The sequence below is a fragment of the Molothrus ater genome, chromosome 1, assembly GCF_012460135.2.
Source record: "Molothrus ater isolate BHLD 08-10-18 breed brown headed cowbird chromosome 1, BPBGC_Mater_1.1, whole genome shotgun sequence".
In the NCBI taxonomy this organism is placed as follows: domain Eukaryota; kingdom Metazoa; phylum Chordata; class Aves; order Passeriformes; family Icteridae; genus Molothrus; species Molothrus ater.
The window spans coordinates 88763916-88790770 of record NC_050478.2 but is presented as its reverse complement, the minus strand read 5'-3'; the positions used below and the strand labels follow the sequence as shown (position 1 = coordinate 88790770).

Here is a 26855-nt window from a genome sequence, read left to right as displayed (position 1 = left end):
CGTCCCCCGTGCAGAAATCGCTGCTACAGCGCTTTTCCCACTGCCCTTCGCCCGGGGCAGGCGGGTTTTCCCGGGTTTTCCCAGGCCGGGCGGATCCGCCCCGGGGCCGCACTCAGCGCCCGCCGCTGCTCCAAGAGCCGCCGATTGGCGCGGCGGAGCCTCCGGGGCCGGGCACCGCGGGCACCGTGACGCTCGTCCGGGGCGGTCCCGCCGTGCCTCCCGCCCCCGCGGTGCTCCCGGCCCCCGCCACCATGCATCGCTCACTCCGCGCCTGCCGCCGCCTCGGCCGCTCCGCCGGTCTCCTCCTCTCCCGCCCGCCGCCCCCGCTGCCTCCCGCCACCCCCGGCCGCTGGATCCCGGCGCCGCCCCGCGCCGCCATGGTGAGCCCGGGCAGGGGAGCGGGGAGCCGTGACCTCTAAGTGCCACCGCCGGCCGCCCTCGCTCCGCCCCGCCCCGCGGGAAACGGGGAGCGGGCGGTGACAGCGGCCGCGGTGGCGGCCGGCTGTGTCGGGAGCGCGCCGGCACCGGGAAGACGAGTCTGCCATCATCTGCCGGGCTTTTGCGGCCATTTCCCGCATCCTTCCTGCGGCCCGGCCCGGCCCGGCCCGGCTCGGCTCGGCTCGGGCAGCCGCTGCCGGGCAGGCCGGGATGTGCAGCGCGCAGCTCTCCCTCTCCCGTGGCGCTGCCCCGGGGCAGATTCAGGCCCTGAGCCGCCGGGCAGGAAAGGTGTTGGTGCGGGACCCGCTTCGCAGAGCCGCGCTGTGCGGCAGCTGCTTCCACAGGAATTTTAGGCGTTTTCTTGGAGCTGTTGAGGTGCAGATAATAAAAAGCTGTATCCTCACAGGAATAGGAATATTCGTCACTGGAATAGCTTTGAGGCTGCCTGAAAATTAGGGAGCTTTCAGCTGAGAACTGCCCGGTGCTTCTAGCGGGCATCATCAGGCGATATTCGTGTATAGTCAGTTGATTGTCCGGCTCAGGCGCGAGTGGGACTCGATTGTTGCAAGCGGTTCAGCATAGAAACAGAAACACTGTTTGGATACAGAAGTTCAAGTCTCAGTTCTGACGCGTTGGATGTTGCATGGAAGCCTTAGTCTCAGATGTATCTTTGTGAGTTCACTCCTTAAAACGAGGTAGTGTAGCCTGTGAGAAGAATTTCAGCAGAAGGTGGTGTGTTAAGGATTTTATCGAGTCCTTAGTTTACTAAATTACTAAATTAGTTAATCAATTTATCTAGTACAGCAGTTTCCAATCTGTAATATTGACGAAGTTGTAAAAAGTAGCATTTGATAAAACAAACTTTCCAGTGAGTGAAAAAACTTCTCGGTGGGTGAAACTTAACTGCCTAAGAAAACTAGCCGCAGAGCAGAATATGTAATTCAAACCACCGGCCTGTCGGATGGTTCCCTTTTTCTGTTTTGCCATTTGGCATCGTCTGAGAAAAATCATGGCCTTCATTCATTTGCTGAAAATCTGGTGTTTATGAGTCTGGTCTGCAGTCTTACAAGAATGAGATGTGTTTTGCTCTTTGCGGGTCAGAAATGTGACCAGTCCTGTATGTGTTGTGAGTTCCTGGAGTTGAAATAACAGCACTACGTGAAACATCCGTCAGTGGACTTGGAAGTCAAGCAGCTGTTGAATTCTTACAGGAAAAGTTCTGTATGTTTTTATGTAAAAGAGGAACCACCAAAAAATGTACTAACCAATATTTAAATTTAAAAAAACAGCCACCCAACAAACCCAAGACATCCGTTTTTGATGTTTGTAGTGATTTTCTGAGTAGCAAGAGTTGTTTTAAAATACATTGTGTATGTAGATACAACCAAATAGTCATGCTGTCCTGGTAAGTTTATTGTGTTGCCTTTACTTAGAGCTAAATTGCACAAGATGTTGTAAATGGAATTGTCATAGTGGTCCTTCTGTAGCTGAACACTAGGTTCAGCTGAATTCTTAGGTTTGGGTTCTAAAGGGTAAATTTCAGAATTTGTGACTCAAATTGTGTTGTAAAAGAGAGATGATGCTTAAAAATGGAAACATTGTTCATCTGCTAAAGGAGAGCAGTAAAACATAAATTGCACATACTGATGACCTTGAAAGGCTGCTTTTGACATGCTAAAATGCATGTTTCTTTGAATTGAAATACTTACATCCAAAAGTTGCTGCATCCATAAGTGAGTGTAATTTTCCACAGGGAGCATTACTGCAGTGGTTCTGCTGTTTGAATATCTCTGGTGTGTTATGGTGCAATCAGTTCTGATCGGTGCCCTGCAACAAGGCAAAAGTACAGTTCTGTTTGCCTAACTGTAAGCTTTGGACTGTGTTTGGGTTCTAGGGATTTTAGAGGGCTGACCACACCTTGTCAGGCCTTCTAAGGAATAGACAAGTTTTGTAAATGTGATGAATAGTAACTGTGAGCAGAGCCTTGCTCGTAGCTAGGTTAGAAATTAGGTGAGCACAGGAATTTACATTGGCTGCTGGCGGAGTTTCCAAGTCTCCTTTGGGCTTCTCCTGAGGCCCAGGGATGATGGAGTGTGCCACTGATGCACCATTTTACAGCTGGTCCTCTGGGTCACGGGGTGACTTCAGAAACCTCTTTACATACAGGAGCTGGGACCTTCAGCTCATAAAGCTGCTCAAGGGGTTGAATTCTGGCCAAGGAGAGAGGGAATCATGTTTGTTACAGTCACACTCAGACAGTGCCTGCTGCAGGCTGAGAGTAATGCTGCAGCTCAGTTCCTTCAGTCTGCATGAAAAACATCATCTTGCTCTTTTGCCTAATGCCTCCTGTTACAACAGGAATCAGCAAGTGACATTCTTCTTAAAGCACCTTGCCCTGTTAACTTCATTGGGATTTATGAGCATGGAATTGGCTAGGAAAGTTGGTTTTGTTTTTTTTTTTAAATAATGATTTCATTGTTGAGAGGTACTTGTACGAGGATGTACTGATCCTATTTATCTTTGTTTCATCATTGTTGACATTGGAATTACGTAAGTTCGAGGAATCAGTTGTGCAACTGCTAGCTTTTTTGTCTTAAAGCTTACAGTGGTTTAACATTTTATATTGTTTGAGGGTGAATACTTTCAGTTATTAAACCACTGATGATATCAAGAGCTGGGCTTGGAGCTGAATGGGTTCTGCTTATCCAGCTCTGTGCAAGCTTTGCATTGTGTGCTTTCACAAGGTGTCCAAATGTCAAAAGCAGGGATTTTGAAGACAGTCAGTGATCCCAACCGCTGGAATATTAATGTGCTCACACGAAGACCCACAAGCATCCCGATTAAACGCTTTTGGTAGTGATATACTAAAGAAGCATTTACTGTATTCTGTTTCTTGGTAGCATGTAAATGAATGCTAAGTGACTCAAGCAGGACAAAGAGGATTAAATAACATAGGAATTACTTACTCTTCCACAGTAAGCTTTCTATTCTTGAGGAGTCAGTGCCCAGGAGAGCATCAGCCAAAACACAAGATGTGGGAATAGCCATGTGAGAGCTAACCCTTGTTGTGGGTTGGGCTGCAATTTCCTCCAGGTCACAGGCACCACCTCCTCTGAAGTACTCAAAGTGAGCAGGGCTGGTGTCTCTGGTATGTCACTGATGGTACCTGATGGCAGAGTGTCTCTATCTGGCTGGGAATGACAGTAAAGAGGTTGGGACACTTCCCTCTCTCTGCTGCATCTCTTGCCATCCATGGTGATGCAAACCTGGGCAGGCAGAAGGTCAGGGCTGCTGGAGAGGGTGTTCTGGCCAATACCCAGCTGTGCTTCTGTCCAAGAGCACTGAGGGAGTGTTCTCTAAGTGTTCTCTAAAGTGTTCTCTAAAGAAGGAGAAAGTAAAATGAACAAAGAAGAGAGAGGAACAGTCTGACTTCAGAAGTGAACTCCTAAGGAAGAGTAAGAACTGTGTGAACTTAATGATGCTTTCCCCATTTTCTCACCCAAACTCTTCATGTACTCAGCACTGCTGAGGCCACACCTCGAGTCCTATGTCCAGTTCTGGGCCTCTCAATTCTGAAAGGACATTGAGTTGCTGGAGTGAGTCCAGAGAAGGGCAATGAAGCTGGTGAAGGGTGAGGAGCATAAGCCCTATGAAGAACTTGTTCACTGGAAGGGGGGTCAGACATTGGAACAGGCTGCCCAGGAAGTGGTGGAATCCCCATCCCTGGAATTGTTTATGAAATAAGTGGATGTGGCTCTTAGTGCTGTGGTTTAGTTGACATGGGGATGTTTGATCAGAGGTTGGACTTAATGATCTTGGAGGACTTTTCCCACCTTAATGATTCTATGATTTTCACATCAGGGAGTTTCCTGAGTCTGTGGTTTGTCTGTGTAATAACTCAGTTTAGATCTTTCTTCTGAGGGCTTATCTCATCTTCCCTGAAGTCTGGTGGACTTCTTGCATCCCCAGCATCAGCTGGCAAGGAGTTGTGTCAGTCTGTGACTTGTGTGAAGAGCTGCTCCCTTTCCCTTGCCTTGAACCTGACTCCTACAAGCATGTTAGGGCTCCTGTGTCTTGTATTGGAGGAGACAGTGAGCAGTTAATAGTGGTCATACCTCAGTTTTCCTTCAGTCCCCAGGTTATCTTTTTTTTCTGAACAAAAAAGTCACTTGTCTTAAGAAAGCTGTTCCCTTTTGTCAACTTTATTGCCTTTGAACTGTTTCCAGTAATAGATATTTTGGGGATGAAAGAACCAAATCTGCAAAGACCTCAGACTGTCAATGAATCATGGTGGCACAGCAGTGTTTCTCTTTGTATCCTCTGCTTTTCTTGATAGTTCCTTGCATTTGATTTTCTTCTTTCACTGCACTGCAAGACTGACTTGACTTTATTGATAAGAGGTTTGTTTCCCAAAGACTCACCCTGAGTCATGTCAGTCACCCCTGGTTATGTCAGGAACCCAGCATTGTAAATGTATATTCCCTGCCTGGACGGCTGAGATTGTTTTAGTCTATCCATGATAAAGAAATAAAGACTTCTCCCCCTTCCTGAGGCCTCTGAAAGAAGGTAATTTCCTCTCCTGGGAAAGGATGAATACCTTTCTCGTAGGAAATTGGGACTTTGCTGACCAAGGTGTGGGAAGAGGAAGAGTAAACTATTCTTACTTCTTGTCAGTTCCATAATCTTTGTAGAGCTGCATATGAATGTGATCACATCATCACAAGTTACTGTGCTGTTCTAAAAAAGTAAAAAATTATTGTCAGCTAAAATGAATTTAGCTGTGCCTGTGCTAGATAATAACAGATGCTACATGGATACATGACATAGAAATGTTACCATACATAAATATTACCTAAAATAACCTAGATATAGTATATCTACTATACCTATAGGTGCAGTAAATATATATCATGAGGGGTGATAATATAGAATACTTGAAAGACTGTTAGAGGGAAGAGAAAGGGAGGAGAAAGTAGGAAAAAGGGGACAGTGAGAGAGTGAGCAAAAAGGAAAAGGAGTGGTTTACTAAGAATAAGGGTATTAAGTTGAGAAAAGAGCAGTGAAAGAGAAGGCTTTAATTAAGTGTTGCATTAATCATTCTGTTAAACTTACTTTTACCTATACTTTCTACTCCTTACATATGTTAAAATTAATTTCTTATGTGTGTCCCTTTCACATTTAATTTTCCCATTGAGGTTGTTTGTTGTCACAAGTTTAACTAAAATTATTAGTTCTATAATTGTTGTTGTTAATTGTATTTCACTGTTCATTGTTATGTCTCTGTGATCTCCTTTATGAGTTGTTGTAATCCTTCTATAAGTTATCCCATAAGTATTAAGTAATTTAAGACTATTCTAGGGCCCTAACCTAAAGATTATTCCCTGTTTCTAAAATAAATAGAAAAAGGGGGAATTGTGGAGTGTCCCTGCCCCAGGAGGCGGTGATTCTACCCAGACAGGCAGCATCCGGCGAGGGGCGTGATTTAAAGAAGATTTAAAGATTCCGCCCCTCCACCCTGTGGGGTGTGCCCTCACAAGCCCGGGAAAGGCACTCCACCCCCTTTTTTCAAATGAGGAATGCCCTAGAATGTTCTTTTTTTCCTGTACCCTCATTGGTTGAAATCCTTCTGCAATGTTCCCGCCTTAGCTTTTGCATTGGTTGTCTTCCTCGATCCACCCCTTTGGAGTCTCCTGCTCCTCTTACTATTGGACCCCGACCCTAAACTCCACCCCTATAAAACCCATAGCTCTACCCCCTCATTTCTTGTGTTGGTCCCTGGCATAATGAAGGGTTCTGGCTTTTGGTAAACCAGGACCTGTCCTGCTGCCTTCCTTTCCCTGTTGGTGGTCGGTGATTGCCTGGGGTGTGAGCCCCTGGGGCCCAGGGAGTTGTTGTGCCCCTCGCTGCAGCAGGACGCGACAATGGTACGTGGTTTGTACTTGCGACTTCTGGGAGACAGCTGCTCAAACTGGAACAATGTCTCACCTTTCCAAATGTAATTAGAAACGCCTGTAACTAACTGCATGTCTTGACTTTGTATTTTTTTCCATCTTCTTTCTCTTGACTACTTGCTTTCAAATAGAATATACTGATTACCAGAATTTTTAAATTTTTTTTTCCCTTTTCTATAGTCTTCTCAAGAGGCTTTCAGGACAGAATATGATACTTTTGGTGAACTGAAGGTCCCAAGTGACAAATACTATGGTGCCCAAACTGTGAGATCTACAATGAACTTCAAGATTGGAGGTGTTTCAGAAAGGATGCCAGTAAGTAATTCAAATCTGTGTTCTCTTCTTCTTTAGAGTATGTTTTGTATGTGAAAGTGAATACCTTCTAAATACCTTCTTCTCAGGCTTTTGCTGGAAGTGTGAACAACTTTGAATTTTAATTAAAGGTAGAAATTTTATGGCAATATATTATTGTGGTAGAAGTATTTCTTGTTGTGTTTAAATAAATTGAATCTTGAATAATTTTATGGTGTTGCTTTATTTTTTAATAACCAGGATGAATAGAAATCTGTCTTTCATCTTTACAAAGATGAAAAAGCAAATGGAGTAATTTGATGTTGCATTTATCTAGTTTGTTATTGAAGTAGTCTAGTATAGGAAGAGTTGATATAAACTTAATTTGTCACATGTAGCTGTGCAAAGGCCATTAATGTGCACATGCTTTGTATATACTGAGTCTCTATGTACTGAAATTTGTCAGTTTTCTTTCAAAAGGCTGCTTTAGAAATGGAACCAGTTCTATTCTAATGCACGTAACTTTTGACACACAGAGCATACCTGGCCTTGCAGAAAGAGCTGTGTCTTCCCTCTGGGCTGTTGGGGTGAATGTTTCTGTTGGGGGGAACATAATCCCAGATGAGCTGATTGCTCTCTGGTTGGGCTGATGGACTGCTGCTGGGTTTAAAATCAGAAGCAGTTTGGTTCAGAACTAGACATGCACTATAAATTGATGACATATCCTTTGGGGGAAAGAAATTGTGTGTTTAAACTTACCCTTGTGTCTCAGGTTCAAGTCATAAGGGCTTTTGGCATCTTGAAGAGAGCAGCTGCTGAAGTAAATCAAGATTATGGTCTTGACCCCAAGATTGCTAAAGCCATTGTGCAGGCAGCAAATGAGGTAGGAATGAGCAGTTCAAAATACTGGAACTACCACTGTGTGTTTTTGTTAAGCTTTTCACAGGAGGGTGGGGGATTGCATTTCTCAGATTGCTAGAGGAAAGCATTTCCTCTTAGTAAATATTGTTCTCCAGAGATCATTTACTTACTATATTATTTTACTATTTTCTTTCTTGCATATAAAGAAATGATAGAATGTTCAAATGCATGTTGATAAATGCCACCCAAGTGCAGAATTGTGAGTGACCATTATTTGAGGTGTGATAATACCAGGTGTTTTGCTTTGACTAAATCAACAGATTTGTTTATCTAGAAGCATTTTTACAGAGTTTTTTTCTGCTGACTAGCTTAAAAATATTTCAGTGGTGGCAGAAGCTGTATCCTCTTCCTAACAGCTGTAGTACCTTAAGTCCTAAGACCCAATAGCTTTGGAGAACTCCAGAATATATCCATGCTCTTCTGGTTTCTATGGTTCCCCTAGTTAAAGGTGCATTAGAAGATTTGATGGATTAAGGATCCTTAGTTTAGATTCATAAATTCTGAAAGTTGTTTGTGGCTTTCTTTATTGTGTTCTAAAAACACCCCTGCTATGATACCCTTTCCCTCACCTCCAAAATAATTTTCTAATACAACTTAAATAAAAAGAGGAATCAAGCTACTCTTGGAGGTGGGAACATTGCCTCTGTATACGATGGGAAATACAGAAGATCCTTTCTTGAACATGATTCCAGGAGGATTTATATATCCTGGTAATCTGACAAGCCTCAGAGTTGTGACAACAGCTCCTTTTTCTGAGGCTAATATGTGGGGTGATACTTCTGAGCACAGATTTTGATACTATTAAAAATACATTTTTAGAAAACTCTCTGAATGTGTCTAAGATTCAATAGGCTCCAAAAAATGTTGATCAAACATGAGAGTGCCTTACAAGAAGGAGGTGTTTGAGACTGACAGCCATCTGCTGGTTTCATTGATACAGCATGTAATGTCTGCAGGTGTAAGAGGTCTGGAACTTCCCTGCATGAAATTTCTTTATTGAGAGGTATCAGAGTCCAGTTACACTGAGAGAAGATGTAACCTAAAGTACCTTTTAAAAATACTTTCTGTCTATGTCTGTAGAATATGAAATCAAATTTTATATATCTTTGTATTTCACAATTCAGTCTTCAAAAAGCATAGAAAGTGGTTTTTTTCGCTTCTAATATCTGGTATTACGTGGTATTACGTAAAAACATCTTAATTATTCTAGTGTAAATTCATTAACTGCTATATATAAATTTAAAAATATAACTGAGCATAATTTTAATTATGGCAATAAAATTTTCAAGGTTTTTTTTTTCTTTTTTGTTTTAGTGGAACAATTTTTTCTGTTTTTTCCATTATAGGTAGCTGAAGGAAAATTAAATGATCACTTCCCTTTGGTGGTGTGGCAGACTGGGTCTGGAACTCAAACCAATATGAATGTTAATGAAGTCATCAGCAACAGAGCTATTGAGATAATGGGAGGGACACTGGGAAGCAAAAAGCCAGTGCATCCAAATGATCATGTTAACAAAAGCCAGGTTGTTAGACTTGATTTATACTGCTTTTAATTTCAAAAGTTTTGTGTCTTTGAATTGTGAATTTTGTGTTTTCTTGTATCCACTGTTTAGATTAAAAAATGTTTTGTGGACAAGTTTGGTAACAATTTTCTGGTTTTTTCAGTTCATATGAACTTCAAGATGTTTTTCAGTGACAGTATGAGCTTTTCAGATTAAAAACTTTGAATTCATTCATGATAGATAAATTCATACATAATATATCACACAGTGGTGGCCTTGTGACTACAGTCCTAAAGATGTTAAATATAGGTCCAGTTTCTAAAAGTTGGATCATGGTAGGCATTTTTATTATGCTTCTCTCTTAAACTTCACCTACCTTGAAGGAAAGATTAAGCCACTGACTTTGTTGTTTCCCTTCCTGATCCTTTGTGCTTACTCAGTTTTCTGTGAATGATGGCTTTAACATTATCGAAGCAACACGTGTGTTTTAAAGTCACCTACAACTCCTTTAAAATCATCTGTCCATTTGTTAGCCATCTCTCATAACTACTATAGTAATTAATTTTTTTGTCCCAAGGTTGTTATGAACAATCTATTAAATTTAGCCTTCTGTGCGTGTAGTCATAAAAAGTTGATTTATCAAGAAGGAAATGACTTTGTGGAACACCCCTAAGTTGCTTACTCTTAGCTTAGTTACGAATAGTTTATGAGATAAAGACAACAAAGCTACTCGTGTACATCTTACAGCAGCAATGGTGAGAAAAGCTTGTAAATTAATCTTGATTTTTTTTTTTTCCCCAGAGTTCAAATGACACCTTCCCAACAGCAATGCATATTGCTGCTGCCCAGGAGGTTAATGAGGTCTTGTTACCTGGACTAAAGAAGCTACAGAATGCACTCGAAGGGAAATCCAAAGAGTTTTCCCAAATCATTAAAATAGGGCGCACTCATACGCAAGATGCTGTTCCACTTACACTTGGGCAGGTAAAAAAAATTTAAAAATTATGCCTTTCTTTGGAAAATTCAAACTTAAGGATGCCTAAATTAAATTGATAGTTTAGGACAAAATATAGCAAAATGGCTGAATCTCAGCCTGAGTATTTTCAGTCTGTACTGGAGTTTGCTGGATATGCTGTACTGTAATACATGCGTCATAATTTTTATTAATTTTTTTCCCCATGTGTATTTTATTTCTAACAGTAATAAAATACATATTATTTTTAAATGATGTTTCATTAGCAGATACACAGCACAGTTTTTCTGTTACATTGTGGGGAAGAGGTAGTTGTTGTCTGTAATCTGTAAATTTATGTAAGTTATGTTTTGCCAACACACAAAACTACTAAATATTGTGAGTGAAAAATTTCAATACATAATCTTGTGTGTATAAATGTGTGTATATATATATATAAAAGATGACAAATGATATCATATTGTCAAGAATGGCTTATATTACAGTAATTTAGTAATTAATTAAACTGAATTGATAGAACAGCAGTAGAATTTATGGACTTTCTCCAAGAATGAACAGGTGGGGTTTTTACTAACTAAAATTAAGTGAGCAAAGTCCAAGATCCATTTCTTTTTTTGTTCTTTGAGAACATTAATACAGTCTTGGAGCTGATTTACTATGGAATCAGATCCTGCTAAGTACACAACTAAGATAAAAAGTGAGAGAAAAATGCATTATGTATAATTATGTATGTTATGTCTTTCCATATTAAGATTGGTTTAATGCATAATTTTTTGGTGCATGGGACCAGTCCTTTAATAGATATATACTTTCCCTCTTATGCAAACATGCTTAGGTTTAGCATTTGGGTGAAGTTCAGTGCCTTCAGGTTTTTAAAGGAATTAGTCAAATCACGTTAAAAATCTAAATAATCTGGATGCTTATTCTTGCTTGTTGCCTTTGTTCCTTAAATTTGTCCTTTCTTTCAAAGGAATTTAGTGGCTATGTGCAACAAATCAAATATGGTGTGGCCAGGATTGAATCCAGCATGCCAAGGGTGTATCAGCTGGCAGCTGGTGGCACTGCAGTCGGCACGGGGTTGAACACAAGGGTTGGCTTTGCTGAGAAAGTTGCTGCTAAAGTGGCTGAACTGACAGGTGAGAAACCAATATGTGAGAGTGAGTTATCAGTAAAGCAGTGTATGTGACATGCAGTCAAATTCAAACTAAATCTGTCCAGTTTCCATACTTCTCATAAGCTTGAACTGTATTTATATTTTAACATGAAGCTTTTGTTAATGCCGTGTGTTATATGCCTTCTACTTTGGATTTTTTGTGCAATTTATTGTTATAATTTTACTTAGTGCATTGAAAGTGACTGAAATGATGGTGCTTATCCAAGCAAGGCTCTTTGGATATGGATACAGTTTCAGACTTCTATTATTAGCCCAACTATAATCATTCTGTCTTGATCTTTGCTCCTCTGGCTCTCTTAATTTTCAGCAACTTAGCACAAAAGATGGAAAAAAATGCTTCCAAACCCACTCTGTTTTTTTCATATGAAAGAGTAAAAGTTAACGATCTGATTTTTTTTTTTAATCCTGTCTTTATAGATCTTAAAACTTATTTACTTATTTTCTATTTACTTATTTAAAACTTATTTAATTTATAGTGCACCTGAGTTTTTTGATCTCTAAATCAGATCTTTTGTGTCACAGTATCAGTTTTCAAAATGCACCCCCCCAACAAATGTGTACATCTGTTATTTACATGTGCTGTAAAATCTGAAATTCCTTAGTGACGGTATTTTTGTTTTAATGCATTTATTATTCACTGTGTTCCAGAGGGTCAAGACTGTCATGTACCCTGAAAGAGAAGTAACTAGCTGTAAACAACAGCTGCCAGGAGCAGTACAGGGCATGTTTAGGTGGTGTTAGGAAGCTCTCCCGTGTCAGTGGATGTTTTGGATCCTGTATGGGCAAATTGTATGAGTAGGGCAGACTCCTGAAGTTCCTTATGCTCTTATAGAGGGTGGCTATTGGCAAAAACAAAAGGAGAAGTTTGGATAGACCTCTCTAACAGAAGGCAGCTGTGCAGTTCACAAGTCCATGCAAATTGGGTGGGATTTGGTGTTTGTCAGAAAGTGCAAAACACTGGAAATTACGGGAATCATGCTGCTCTCCTTCGAACTGGTGCTGAAAGCTCAGATCAGTCATTCTGGGGGGCAGAAATCCAGCCCACAGTCAGTCCTTAGTGATGTCTGTAATTTTTTACAGTCCCATTCTACTGGGACTGCCCCTTCAGAGCAAAGTCCTGAAGGAATGTTTTTCATCATGGAACCTAGGTTTACATCTCAGGCATGTAATTAACATAAACAGAGCTGTTCCTTCCATTGCTGTGCTCCTGTGCTCTTGCTGTTGCCAGGCATCCTCCTAAGTCTGATCCAGCTTTCCCATGTTCTGGCTGGTTTATTGTTCCCTTCCATTGTGATTACTTCTTAGTTACCCTAATGCCTTCACTATGCTGCAGAAACATCTATTTTTATAACTGAAAGCATCACAGCAATTAACAATCCAAAGTGTCTAACTTGATTTAATGCAAGAAATGCCTAAGTTGGGCTAACTTTCGAATGATTATTGATATCCACAAAGCACTGTGGTGCAGAAGCAGTGCTTAGAATGCAACACACTATGAAGGGTTGAAATTTGTACCTTTGTTGTAGGTGGATGCTCAACTTTTATACTCTTCTGTATTCTTAATGACTTTCATTATGTCTTTTTGTATTTAATTTACTTTAAGAAATATGTTTGTGAAGAAAACACTAGAGGAAAGAGATGATCTTACAGGGTTGTTAATTTTTAATTTTTTATTAAGCTAGTTATGTGTTCGATTGTCTGGTTTATGTCTGCAAGGAAGTGCTTCACTGGTTTAATGTTTACACCCTCTCCCTGTAGGTTTGCCTTTTGTCACTGCTCCAAATAAGTTTGAAGCTCTTGCAGCTCACGATGCTTTGGTGGAGCTCAGTGGAGCCATGAACACAGTGGCGTGCAGTCTGATGAAAATTGCTAATGACATTCGCTTCCTGGGCTCTGGGCCACGCTCTGGGCTGGGCGAGCTCATCCTGCCTGAAAATGAACCAGGGAGCAGCATCATGCCAGGTACAGAGAAAACATGCAGAGAAAAATGACCTGTTCTTTTTTTTTTTTTTTTTTGACCACTGTCTTTTAACAGATGTTTACCAAATACTGTCACAAATGTCAATAAGTCCACGATTCTCTCAGGTTTTATCTACTGCCCTATTTTACCAAAACCTCTGTTCATAAAAATGTTTGCACAGCTGTGTGCTGGCAAGTGTATGGGGGGGAGTGTATTATCTGTAAGAATACGGCTTTATTAACACAAACTTACTTCTCAAAGCTTTCATTTAGAATTGCAGCATCTCTACAATTTTTAGGTAAAGGCTTTTCTGAAATAATCTTTAATCAGTGAATTGTAGCAATACTGTTGTGTAACTTGACTTTGGTCTCTGCTTCCTGGCATGATTAGTGTTATGCACTTGTATTTTCCCTTCTGCAATGATCTCATTGTATGGGAGGATAAGAAAGAAAGGAATAATGCTAGTAAGCATCCCTTTCATCTCCTAAAAAAGTGTGTCCATATGAATATTGCACATCCAAAACTATTTTAAGTTGTTCTTCCTGTATCATAAACTATAAAAGAAATAGGTCATGAACATATCTGGCTCTAAAAAAGCAGTGAATGTTCTTACTAGGATTATGTCTAAAAATTAAATGATAAAACCATAAAACAAACTTGCTTGGAGACCACTCTAACTTGATGTGTTTGTTGGGTTTGGCAGGGGATTGGTTTTTTTGATTTCTCTGTTTGGGTTTTTTTGTTGGGTTTTTTTTTTTTTTTTGTGTTGGTTTTTTTGTTTGTTTGTTTGGTTGGTTTTTTTGTTTTTTTTTTTTTTTTCTGACAGTGTACTAACTTTATCACAAAGCCATTCTAAGATGTCAGGAATACTTTCCTTGAGCTGAGTAAGAGCTGATAGGGGTCTCCCAGAAATGCCAACTTGAACATGTAAAGACAGGTGATAATCTCTTGATTATTAAGAACTGTGGTAATGAACAGCTCTTTAGCTCATGCACATGTTGAGCTGTTGAGCTCATCCTCAAGCTCTCAGAGTCTTGGGAGACTGCTGAAGCAGCCATAGCTGTGTTACAAATCCTTGCTGAAAATTTTGGAGTAGTAAATTCAATTTAATATCATTTGTCGAAATAACCTTATTTTCTGTGGTGTACAGATACAGACGAGTAAGACAAGTTACCTTTTACAAAACATTTTCTATTGAATGTGATTTAGTAGAAGGCTGCTGGCCTGGTTGGTTGGTTTTTCCCCTTCCTTCTCCTTTGGTAACCTTTTTCTCTCCCTTTCACAACCAGGAAAAGTGAACCCTACCCAGTGTGAAGCTGTGACCATGGTGGCAGCCCAGGTTATGGGAAATCATGTTGCTGTTACTGTAGGAGGAAGCAATGGACACTTTGAACTGAATGTCTTTAAGCCCATGATGGTAAGTTCATAAAGTTTTACATATCTAGGACTTTTTAAGTAATTGTACAGTCAGATAACTTACAGACAGAAAAAACCCTCAGTGAACGCTTGAACACTGCCAAGGTTGGGCATCTGCAGCATCCCTCAGATACTGTTCCAGTATCTCACCACCCTCACAGTAAAGAATTTCTTCCTAGTATTGAGCCTAATTTCCCCCTCTTCCAGTCTATACCCACTGCTCCTTGTCCTATCACTACAGGTCCTGACAAAGAGTCCCTCTCTGCCTTCCCTGTAGGCGCCCTTCAGATACTGGAAGGAAAATAGCCTGTTAAATAGGTTGAAATTGCAGGGAGGGCACTGGTTATGAACAAATGTGACAAAATGTACAACTAGTAATACCTGAATTAAATAATTGGTATTTCTTTCTTTGTCTTGTTAGATTAAAAATGTCTTAAACTCTGCAAGACTTCTAGGAGATGTGTGTGTTTCTTTCACTGACAACTGTGTAGTTGGAATCCAAGCCAATACGGATAGGATCAACAAACTGATGAATGAATCTCTGATGTTGGTAACAGCACTGAACCCACATATAGGTAGGTTTCAGGCTCAAAAACTTCTCAGAACATACCAAAACATTTTGTGGTAACATCATTTTGTACACTTCATTTGTATGGTCACAATGCTTGTAAGGCCAAGTCAGGTCAAAAGTTAACTTACTTCAGCATCATCAGTTGCTGTTGTAAAAGCTGTGTTCTCCTTTTAGTGGCCATGCCAGGGTATTAGAAAAATAACTGATTAGCGTCAAAACAACATTGGGAGAATGTATGTACCTGTTTTCCTAAATTATCATTATTAGAGGTTGAGTGGAAGATTAAAATATGAGGTTTTTTAAAAGGAGAAATTCCCATAAATCTTTGATCTAAATAAATTAAAACAAGAATAACACAATCAGCTCAAGTAAGGAGTAGACATCTGGTGTGCATTTCCTGCAAATTGAGTTAAGCAGTAATAGTAATGCCTAGCAAATAATTTTCCAAAGACTGTGTCCCACTTTTCTCTCACCTATGATGAATCATCTAAAATTGCAAATGGATAATTTGCTGGTTTTGTTTTGTCACAGGATATGATAAAGCAGCCAAGATTGCCAAAACAGCGCACAAAGAAGGGACAACGTTAAAAGAAGCTGCTATAAAGCTGGGGTTCCTTACATCAGAGCAGTTCGATCAGTGGGTGAAACCTAAAGACATGTTAGGTCCTCAGTAACTTCTGTAAAAAAAAAAAAGTGTTCTTAATATAAATAAATAAATATGATATCATATAATCCATTAGTTGGAAAAGTCCTCTGAGATGACTGAGCTCAACCTATGCCTGAGCACTAGCGTGTCAGCTAGATGATGACACTGAGTGCCACATCCTGTCTTTCCTTAAACATCTCCATGGACAGTGACTGAACTGATGATGCCTCAAGAGGCTCACCTGGAGCAGAGGCTAGACAGAGTTTAGAAGGAATAAAGTCCTTCAAAGGTATTTTGAGGCCTTCAAAGGTATTTTTTAAAAGGCCTTGGACTGTACAAGAGCCTGGCTGTGGCTCTGCCCAAGATGGACCCAGGATGGACAGAAGAGGGACAACTGGTCATGAGTTTTCACACTTTTATAAGTTTTGGTCCATTTACACATTGGGGTCAATTGTCCAATTACACCTTCTCCTCAGTTCTCTGTTGTTTGTACTTTTTGGGCCCGAAGCTGCAGTGGTGTCCTTGGTTCTCAGGCTGGAAAAGGATTGTTTTGTCTTACTAAACTGAAGAGAACTCTGAATTTCATATAAAGTGTTACTGAGCTACACACTAAGGCAGTACAGTCTCTGAAAAATAAGAAAGCTAAAACCTAAGGCATCACTACTACTTCCCTGGGTGGTCCATTCCCATGTCTAAGCACCCCTTCTGTGAAGAAATCATTTTAATGTCCACCCTAAACCTCCCCTGGTGCACCTTACGACTGTGTCCTTTTGTCCCGTCACTTCTTACCTGGGAGAAGAGCCCAACTCCCACCTGGCTACACCCTCTTTCAGGTGGTTGCAGGGAGCAATAAAGGTCTCTCCTGAGCCTCCTTTTTGCCAGGCTCAGCACCCCCAGCTCCCTCAGCAGCTCATGGCAGCTGTGCTCCACAGACCCTTCATCGGCCTTGTTGCCTTTCTGTGGCCTTGCTCCAGCACCTCCATGTCCGTCCTGAATTGAGCGCCCCAGAACAGGACACAGCGCTCGAGGTGTGGCCTCAGCAGTGCCGGCTACAGGAGGACAATCCCTGCCCTTACCCTGCTGGCCCCGCTATTCCCGATTCATAGCGCGGTTTTGGTACACTTTATATGTTTCCCTGCCATTTTTGAACTGACGTTATGGGGTGATCCTATCCTGCCAGCAGGCGGTGAAGGCTCAGCGGCTGGCTACGGGCTGCGCTGAGGGAGGAAAGCGTGCCCGTGAGCGGGGCTGCTGGGGCTCCGTGCAGCCAAGGGCAGCTCGGCGGGGCGGGCAGCTCGGCTGCGCTGCCGGGACGGCGCTTCCTGCTTCCCTCGGCCCTTCCGCCGCGGGGCGGGGCCGGCCCTGCGGTTCCGGGTCGACCGGGCGCGCTGCTGCCGCCGCTGTTACCGGGGAAGGGAGCCACTCGGAGACACCGCCGCCATGAACCGCTTCTTCGGCAAGGCCAAGCCGAAGGAGCCGCCGCCCAGTCTCACCGACTGCATCGGGAAGGTGAGCGCCCGCCCCGGGGCGGCCGGGCCCGCTGAGCGCTGCGCGGCCCGGCCCGGCCGCCGCCTGGGCAGCGGTGCATAGCTCTGTGTGTGTGTGTGTGAGTGTGTGTGGGGACACTGCCCTGCGTGGGCACAGCCTGCGTGTGCGTGTGTGGGTATGTATATCACAGAATCACGGAATGGCTTGGACTGGAGGGGATCTTAATCCAGCTCCACCCCCGGTGCCATGGGCAGGGACACCTTCCGCTGGAGCAGGTCACTCAGAGCCACACCCGGCCTGTCCCTGAGCACTGTGATGTACAGGGATACGCGCTGTGTTCTGGTGAGCGTGTTGGGTGTCCGCACATGTACACAGGGATGTGCCTTTGTATGTACCTCCGTACACCCACCCATACCTGCGCTTGTGTCCTGTGCCTGGGAGCGCATCCCATAAACGTGTAAATCCCAGAGATGAGCCCTCACTGTGTACACAGTGAGCCTGTGGAAGGCATGGCTCTCCTTACATCCTCATGGATGTTCTCAGCATTTCCATCATAGGACTTCTCCGGTTGCACTAGCTAACTCCTGCCGTGACAAGTTATAGCAAGGCAGGGGCAGGAGCAAGAGGATCAGTCTCCCTGTCCAATACAGAAGAGTGTTGTGTCTCTTCGGGGTGAGAAGGGTTGCTGTAGGGTCGATGCCAAAGGTGTGTGCAGATGGACAGATAAGCAGGCTCAGACCAAGTAAGAAATGCTCAGGAAACACGTGGCAAAGCACTCAACTGTTGTTGTGTTGTCCTGCCTGCTAAGAGGGTTAAGAAAAGGTGTTAAGATTTATGGTAATTTCATAGGGGTTTTTTTTGACTTTAAAGTTGATGAAGAAAACTGTAGCATGGTTTGGAGGTCCTTTTGTTGTAAGCTAAATTTAAGAAAAGAAGAAAGGAAATGGAGTTTCTTGTGTATTTCTGTCAGTAAACAAAGGTCAGTAAATGTTGTGTGACTAAGCTTTGTCATTGGAACCTGACAACAAACAGTTTCCATGGAAAAATCACAGTTTTCCTCTCAGAAGATTTATTTTGCTGCCCAGCGGAGAGACTCTCTAAATGCAACACCTACTGGGAGAGACTCTCTAAATGAAATACCTAATATTTGTCAGTGCTACCTACACGTTGGTCTCTCTCTCTCAGTATGCCACTGGCTGGTATGGGGAAAGAGAAGTGCTCATAATGTTTGTCCTGGTAGTTCATCTTACTGACAAAAATCTATATTGCTTTTTAGCAGTATTAAGCCCAAACATGATTCTAAATATATTTTGTTAGAACAGTGAATAAAGCGTCTGATTGAAAATCAGGATTAATTTTCCCATTGTTGCCAGTAAACAGCAGTAAATTTGGTGGCTGACTTGAACTCCAAAATCCAGCTGAGATACTAAGTGCTTAAATTTGCTATTTTGGCAATATAACTGGAAGAGCAGGAAGCCTTGTTTCCCTCACAACAACTGAGACTTATTAGTCTGTTAGATTTTTCATGCTGCTTTTGCCAGTTCCAAGTTAATGTCCATGTTCTAATAGGCAGGTAAATCAAAAGAAAATTTACATAGGTCAGCAGTCTGTCTTCTGCTAAGAGCTTGTTCAATCCTAGAGGAGTTTTGGGATATAAAAGTGCAGTTTAAACAGATGTTTTGATTAGCAATACCAGGTATTTATTTTTTTTTCCAAAAATCCTGCTGAACGCAGTTTTGATTCTCTTCTAGTTGTTTGTAATTGCACTGTCTGAAGTTTTACTATGCAAGACAGCAGATTAACTGAAAAGAAGAATTTTGGATTTATTTTACCCATGTGACAACTTTGGCAACCAATGATGAGTTACAGGGTGGTTGCTAGTAAGTATGGGGATAAATGCTTTCTTTTAATAGTTTGAAGTTTATGAATTAACTTTTTGTGCCAAGGTATATGTAGTAATGTGTCTGATTTGTGAAAGACTTTTCACAATAGTGTAATTTCTAGGATCGGTCCTGCTAAAACTTCAGACATTATTAGATTATTTTAAATTACATGTGAATTATTATTGAAGAGAGTTGTGTGAGATATTAAAAAACTTCTATTATTTCTTTACAATGTTAAATCCAACAGTTTGGAGGCTCATCTACTGTTGCTTCTGGGGTGTTTTCTGTCTTAGACACATTTTGCTGTACCTTTTGAAAGGGTCAAATTGCTTTGTAAGATCTCTTAACCATGTTAGGTCAGTGGTAATTAGCTATTAAAGGGCAGTTTGGAAATTTATTATGTGAGCAGTGATTAGTGCAACATTTGTTAAAAATATAGACAACTCTTAGGCAGTAATCATGCCTGTGTTTTGGATGTTCTTTCCTGTGTAGACAAGTTTAGTTATCTAAAATTCATTGCATTTAAAGGCAGGGATTTTTATGCTTGCTGGCAGAGCACAGTGAGATGACTCAAACCTGTCACAAGGCCTGTAGGAGGAAGGATGCACCAGGAAGGAAAGCATTAATAGTGTTTTAAAATTTTCTTCTTTGAAAAAACACTCAAACTTATGTTTTTTCAGAGTAGTAAATAAGAAACATAGGAACAAAAGGCTAATAGTTGTGACAACAGTGTAAAAACTCAAATTGCCTTTCTTTTGTGTAAGTTGGGGCCCTTCTGTAGCAATGAAACGTTCCTCAGTGTGCCTTATTTGTGAGTAATAGACAGAAGCTCTTCAAGTCCTAATGCACAGTCTTGTTTTTTGGATAAATTAGATGCATTCTCCCCTCTTCTATCCAGTCACATTTTTAAGAACTGAGGTCCCATGTCACGTGTGTGTGAAATTTTTACATACTTAGTCGATGTGGGAGGTTCTGTCTCTGTTTCCTGCTAATACTGCTTGAAAGAATCATTATATAAATAAACCAAATAATTTTTTCCCCTGTGGAGGCTGACCTCAAAGATGCAGTTAACTGATAAAGATCTTGAGGAGGTGCCATGCTTTAAATGTACAGGAGTCCTAACATTGCAAATTTTTCTCTCTCTTGCTATTAGTAAAATATTTGGATAATAGAAAGCTTAATACAAATTTTTCAATGCCAGCTGTGCCCAGGCACTTTAATGTCCTGTGTAGAACGTTCATATCAGATGCTCCACTCAGGATGCCTCTGGCAAATGCATGTTACTGTCACAGGGCAGGGTTTTAAAAGGGTCACTGAAACACTGAGATCAAAATCCACATAATTGTACATGCTTAGCCACACCATTAACAAGGCAGAATTGTAAATTTGCACTGATCTGTCTTATGCTATAATTGGAATGTCATTATAATCTAATCCTTAGGGAGGCTTCTTGGAATGAGAAGTTAATAAGCTTTATTTTGTTGCTTCCAGAGAAATGCTAGGGTAGTCAGTTCATTTTAAAAAGGCTTTTTTATGAATTTGTGTATGCTGTTAGAACTACCTGTGCCCATGCTTGGTTATGCAATTGTCATACTTAACCCTCTTATAGTGAAGGGTTAAAATATATCCCAAATGAGAGCTCTGTGGAGTCCCAGGAGGGTACAACTAGAAGTTATCCATTCCACTTTAGTCCCTGGCACTGTGTATGACCAGAAGTTCTGGAATGGAGAGCTGCCTTGAGTGGCTTTGCAAGGGAGCATCTCAAAATGATGAGAACATGTTACAATGGCAGAGCTTCCTGCAGCCTCAGAGTATTGTTTCTTGTGCTCCTTGTAGAAGTTGTTTCACTTGATTCTGGTTCCTCGCAAAATCTAAATTGTTTAAAAAACCAATGAGTGAAGAAACAATTCAGCTAGAAACACAACAAAACAGAGGCTGTTCTTTTTTTTTTTTTTTGTCCTATACCTGAATAAAAGCTCAATGAATGTTGTTTTCTTTGTTTTTCCCCCTTACGTATTCAAGGTGGATAGCAGAGCTGAGTCAATTGACAAGAAAATTGCGAGGCTCGATGCAGAACTAGTGAAGTATAAGGATCAAATGAAGAAAATGAGAGAGGGACCTGCAAAGGTAAGAATTTTCTGTGGAATTTGAACATGCTCACATGAGGATGTGACTCACACTTCTTGTCATGTGATTCAGCCAGTTCATCAGGTTCTTAAAACTGCGTCTTGCCCTACGGATGAGAGATAAGATCCTGGAGGATTATTTTTATTAGACGTACATCTTTGAACAGTGTTTTATTGGTTTTTATTTGTTCCAGAGTGTAATGTAATTCCTCTGTGAGAAGTAACTTGTTTCCCTTCTTCCTCATTACCTGAATTAAGTCTGGCAGAGAGGCTGTTTTGTTCCTTATCCAAAATAAAAAGCTGCACACTATGCCTAAAGGGAGCAGGGCAACCCGTTTTTTAAGGGGATAAAATATAAATTTTATATATATAAATAATATATATAATATATATATATTTTATATATATATTTATATAGATAAAATTTATAGATATATAAAAATATATTATATATACTTACAATATAAAATATATATGATATAAACAGCATTGTTCAAGTACCTGTTGCAGTATTACCTGCTGACCATTAAAATGTGTTAATGAAAGATAGTTTTGATGGACTAAGTTTGATGGTTTATTCTCCTTACTGAATACATATATCAGAAGCTAGAAACTGAAAGTATTTTCTATGAGAAGCTTTGTGTACTCTCCTGTTTTATTAATCATTAATGCAGACCAAATGCTGAATGTAACTATTGTTAAACTCTTGGCACTTGTAACTGAGGAATCTTTTGGAAAACTTAAAACAATGCATTAGGTTTAAACAGCATAATCAAGTGTACAGTCAGATATTTTATCTAATGTAACACTGTTGTGTCTTTCAGAATACAGTAAAGCAGAAAGCATTAAGAGTGTTAAAGCAGAAGCGAATGTAAGTTGAAATCTTTCTCAGTTTGTGTTTAATAAAAGGTTCTTTTCTTTAGGGGGCAGTGGCACACTTTTATTTCTCTTTCCAGTACTCTCCTGAGCACTCTTTAAAGCAAAATGCTGAAGAACCCTTTCAGAAGTGTCTCCTTACATATTTTGCACCAGCATATTTATGATTTATATTCCAGTGTATAAATTTGGATTTGTACAAGATGACCTGAATCTGCTCATTGTTACAAATATGTTTGGCTCCTAAACTTTCTGAGAGATTGCCTCATTTTATATTATTAATTGATTACTGTAAATTTTGTATTTGATGACCTTGCTCTGGTTTACTGGAAATTTACCTGTTCTCTATGGAGACCTTTGAGGACTTGAGCAGATGTAGTGCAAGTAATTGTGTCTATGCAGAAACCCCCAAATGGACAGGATAGATGATCCTGTGGTCTGCTCTTGTCTAGTGTACTGTCTTGAAAGAGTCCAGCAACAGATCCAAAGGAAAGAATATCAGAACATTGCAAGTGTTCAGGAATGTTTCATTGGAATATCTCATAGTCTATGAACTGCAAATCTTAGAAGCTGTCTGATCCAAAACTCCCATCATCTTATATTTCACATCCCTCAGATGAATTGTACCTTTATGGACTCACTCAATTACTTGTTAACTGTGACTTGATGCACTGTGATAGATGGCAACAGTTAAGTATTAGTAAACTTTTATAATCCAGAATATAATATGGCAAGGAATGTGGTACTTGAGTTAGATGTTGTAAGGAGGTCTGCTTGATTCTGGCTTTAGGGTTTTTTTTCCAGGTTTTTGACTATGCTGCCTGCTAATCTTCCTTGGTGGCATTACTGGGCCCCTCATAATAGGCTACTGTCATATCCCTCAGTCATTTCTTTCTGACCTTGTGGAACAGAAATAGATGCACTCATTAGTTGTCCAGAAGGTTTTGCATGTGGATCCTCCTTGTCTTTCAGACCTCCTGCTTTGCATGTTAGAACGACTCACGGTTCATTTTTATGCTTTCATTATTTTGCTTAACTTGATGTAGCTTACATTCTTGATTTGATGCAAGTTTAGTTTTGAGAAAGATGATTTCTTAATTTTTAAATTCTCTCTTTTCTCTGTGGTTAGTCTTAAAGGTTTCCTTTAAGGTACCATATCATCCTCCTCTTCCCTGCCCTGAAAAACTCCAGTGTGGAGTCGCTGTGGTTTGGATAATCTGCCAACTCTTACAGCATTAGTGAGCGTGGCATGCATGTCTGCCTTATGGTGATTAAACTTTTGCTGTATCCTCACCTACTTTGTCAGCCTAGGCAAATATGGTGTTGCTGTCATTTAAAACAAAGCTTAGTTCAGGAATAGCTTTGTCAGCTTCAAGTGCACAGAAATGCATAATGGCTGGATTTTTATGAAGCTGTTTATTCTGCAGTTGTGTATAATAAGTGAAAAAAAGAAACTCAACATATCTGTTCTATCTTTAGACTACTGCTGCTGGTTTTCTGACTCTTTATAAATTAAGAAGGTTTGTGGTAATAAATAGTGTAGTGGTGCAGTGTTTTAAAGCCGTTATTTGCCTTTTTTTAAAACAAGTATGAAGTATTATTTGCCTTTTTTTAAACAGGTATTTGCCTTTTTTTTAAACAGGTATGAACAACAGAGGGATAATCTGTCACAGCAGTCTTTTAATATGGAACAAGCTAATTACACAATTCAGGCACTGAAGGATACAAAGACAACGGTACCAGTTTGTTTGTCTCACACTTGTTTAATTTCTTTAATTTTTGCTACATCAGAAACAAGCATGATGTTTGACTCTTCTAGGTGGATGCAATGAAACTGGGGGTGAAAGAAATGAAGAAAGCTTACAAGCAAGTCAAGATTGATCAAATTGAGGTGAGCTTTTATAGTTAAATAAATGACAAAAATAACGTACTGAAATAATGGTGAATGGACTGTGAACTTCAAGGCAAGATGACTATTTTTGTTTACATGAGTTTGTCTGCCTTTTTTATGGGACCACCATCATAATTCCTTCCTGATTTTTCTGGTACTGCACAATTAGTGGTTTTTCTTATTATCATGATTATTGTTTCCTTTCTGAGCTAATCTTTAATCTCTCCTTTCTTTGCACTTCAGCATAAATGTTAGTGATACTTCCTGCTATGGCTTTTTTGGTCCTTTTTTCTTTCCTTATACTAGTAACATGCACATTAGTCCTTTACCCCCCCTTCCCCCTGTTCAAGGTAGTGCCTGATGAAAAAGAACAAAACCTAAAAAAAAAAACCCACAAAAAACCACCAACCAAACAAAAAACCCACCCCAGACAACAGCAACAAACAACAACAACAAAACAAACAAAAAACCCAATCCACTAACTAAACATCAGCAAGGGGTGGCTCTGACTTCAGAAAATGCATAAAAAATCTCCTATAAGATCTCTAAATATAATTTCAAGTATGCTGCACTTAAGCTCTTACCCAATGCCAGTGCTGAATTCCTTAAGTTCTCTTTCCTATTCTGTCTCTTATAAATGGCTTACATTGTAAATCTTTAGGCAAGTATTGTTTCATTGTACTCAAGTACAATGCCAGTAAATATGCTAATGTATTTTCTAAATTCTGCTGTGGCACAACTCAGCTTAGTGCTTATTTTCCAGATGGTAGATTTGTCTAAATTTTGTACCTTCTTTGCTTTTCAAGTACTCCTGTCCTGAATGTGTGTTCTTTGACTTGGATTAATACTGCTTCCAAAAAATGGTTTATTGAAAAAGAATTAAAAGAACTGAGTGCTATGTATGTTGGAATTACTGAATTGAATTTGAGTAAATATGGACCAATTGAAAATTTTTCTTGCTTCAGGACATACAAGATCAATTGGAAGATATGATGGAAGAAGCCAATGAAGTCCAGGAGGCACTGAGTCGTAGCTATGGAACACCAGAGATTGATGAAGATGATTTGGAAGCAGGTTAGAAGGGGGAAGATGATTTTACTGAATATAAAAATCATAATACTGTCATACAGTGATTTTTTAATTTCCTTGGTCAAATGCTTTAAATGTGTTTTAAAAAGCTTTGATAGCTTTTTTTAAACATTAAAGCTGCATTTCCTTTAAAAGACGTGACAAGAGCATAGACAAAGATGAGATCCAATGGAATGCTACAAGGCAGGGAAGAAGGTTCTCTCCAGTGTGTGTGTGTGTGTATTTCTGACTGATGACTGACGTGAGGTGAATCTGAATGTTAGCATTCAGTAAGAATCCTGAGTTTCTGTAAGAGCAGCTTTTCTCTTGCAAAAGGAACTTCTTGCATAATGTTTCAACCAACATAATTCAATTTCAGAACTGGATGCGTTAGGTGATGAGCTTTTAGCTGATGAAGACAATTCCTACTTAGATGAAGCCGCATCCGCTCCAGCAATCCCAGAGGTCACTCCTACGGACACAAAAAACAAAGTGAGTCCTTTGCTCTTTAACAGCAAAATACATTCTTGTTTGGTTTGGGTTAATCATATTTGTGTTGGTTGCTTGATATTTAGGATCCTTAATATTTTGAGCAAAAAAGTGTGCTTAATGTTATGTATGCTATTTATGTGTTATGTGTATGGATGCTAAATACAGAGAATTTGAGAATACAGTGTACAGTGTACTGAATGCTCTTAACTATATTTAAAATCACTAGAATGACATTTTATCACTCCTATCAAACACTGTCAGACTGCCAGTGGAATTTAAATGTACCATTACAGCTCCAGTCTTAAAACCATAAGAAAAGCTTCTGTATGTTTGCTTTTGGGGCTTTAATAGAGCTTTGTAGTGAAGGAGAACTGATGCTCTTGATTCCAGCTGTCACACAGTGGCAATTGCAGATAGAGACACTTTATAGAAGTAGTAAGGAAGCTTCTGTACATGTTCTGGTTGTTGGAGAGTTGGTAACCCATCGCTTCTTTTTCTTTCCTACAGGATGGCGTATTGGTGGATGAATTTGGGTTGCCAAAGATCCCTGCAACATAAACGTTTCAAAAGCACAGTGGATACAATGGAACTATACTTTTCGAATTGTATTAAGAATCTTTTTTATTTTAAAATTCTGGAGAACTTGTTTTTCCAGTGTAACCTTAATATCACTACATCCTAGAATGCAATATGAGTGGCTGATGGTGTTCTTTCTTTGGAGAAAGTTGTTTTACTACTGAATTCTGTTAATGGAAAATTCATCCCAGTTCCCTTCAGTGGAAGCAGTCAGTCGGATAGGTTTTGATTTCTGTATTTTATGGACAAAGTAAAACGTGAAGACTAGTGTTGGCTGTCGATAGCTGAGGTTTATTTTGACTTTGTATTATGTTTCTCTTTCTTGAAACTAAGATTATACGTTGCTGCTTACTCTGTAAAATAGCTCCCTTACTACTACTATGCCTGTTTGATAAAAGAACTGAAATCAATTTTTAAACTACTGCAGTCCTGAGACTTTTATGCGATTGTACTTGTAACCTTCTTGAAAACTGCTCGGGTTATCATTAACTTTATGTATTCCATGGAGACATAAAATCACGTAGATTAGCAGATCCCTTTGTGTGGCGTTTTTGGCGATGAATTCGGTCCGGAGCACGGGGCAGGTTATCAGCGTCACGTGCACGGCGTTCT

The 26855-nt window shown here is 40.2% G+C and overlaps 2 protein-coding genes across 2 annotated transcripts; both read left to right on the top strand.

Moving 5' to 3' along the window:
• Positions 1 to 241: 241 nt before the first annotated feature.
• On the top strand, positions 242 to 15933 carry FH (fumarate hydratase). The gene is made up of 10 exons (XM_036404154.2): positions 242 to 380; positions 6570 to 6704; positions 7453 to 7563; positions 8948 to 9124; positions 9905 to 10087; positions 11047 to 11212; positions 13009 to 13212; positions 14500 to 14627; positions 15048 to 15201; positions 15729 to 15933. Exons 1-10 carry the CDS (start codon positions 252 to 254, stop codon positions 15869 to 15871), a joined length of 1530 nt encoding a protein of 509 aa, XP_036260047.1. The 5' UTR covers positions 242 to 251; the 3' UTR covers positions 15872 to 15933.
• Positions 15934 to 17203: 1270 nt separating this feature from the next.
• CHMP5 (charged multivesicular body protein 5) lies at positions 17204 to 26776 on the top strand. The gene is made up of 8 exons (XM_036404142.2): positions 17204 to 17352; positions 21237 to 21341; positions 22165 to 22211; positions 23859 to 23952; positions 24036 to 24107; positions 25073 to 25181; positions 25555 to 25667; positions 26175 to 26776. The coding sequence occupies exons 1-8, from the start codon at positions 17284 to 17286 to the stop codon at positions 26223 to 26225; spliced, it is 660 nt and encodes a 219-aa protein (XP_036260035.1). The 5' UTR covers positions 17204 to 17283; the 3' UTR covers positions 26226 to 26776.
• The last annotated feature ends 79 nt before the right edge of the window (positions 26777 to 26855 follow it).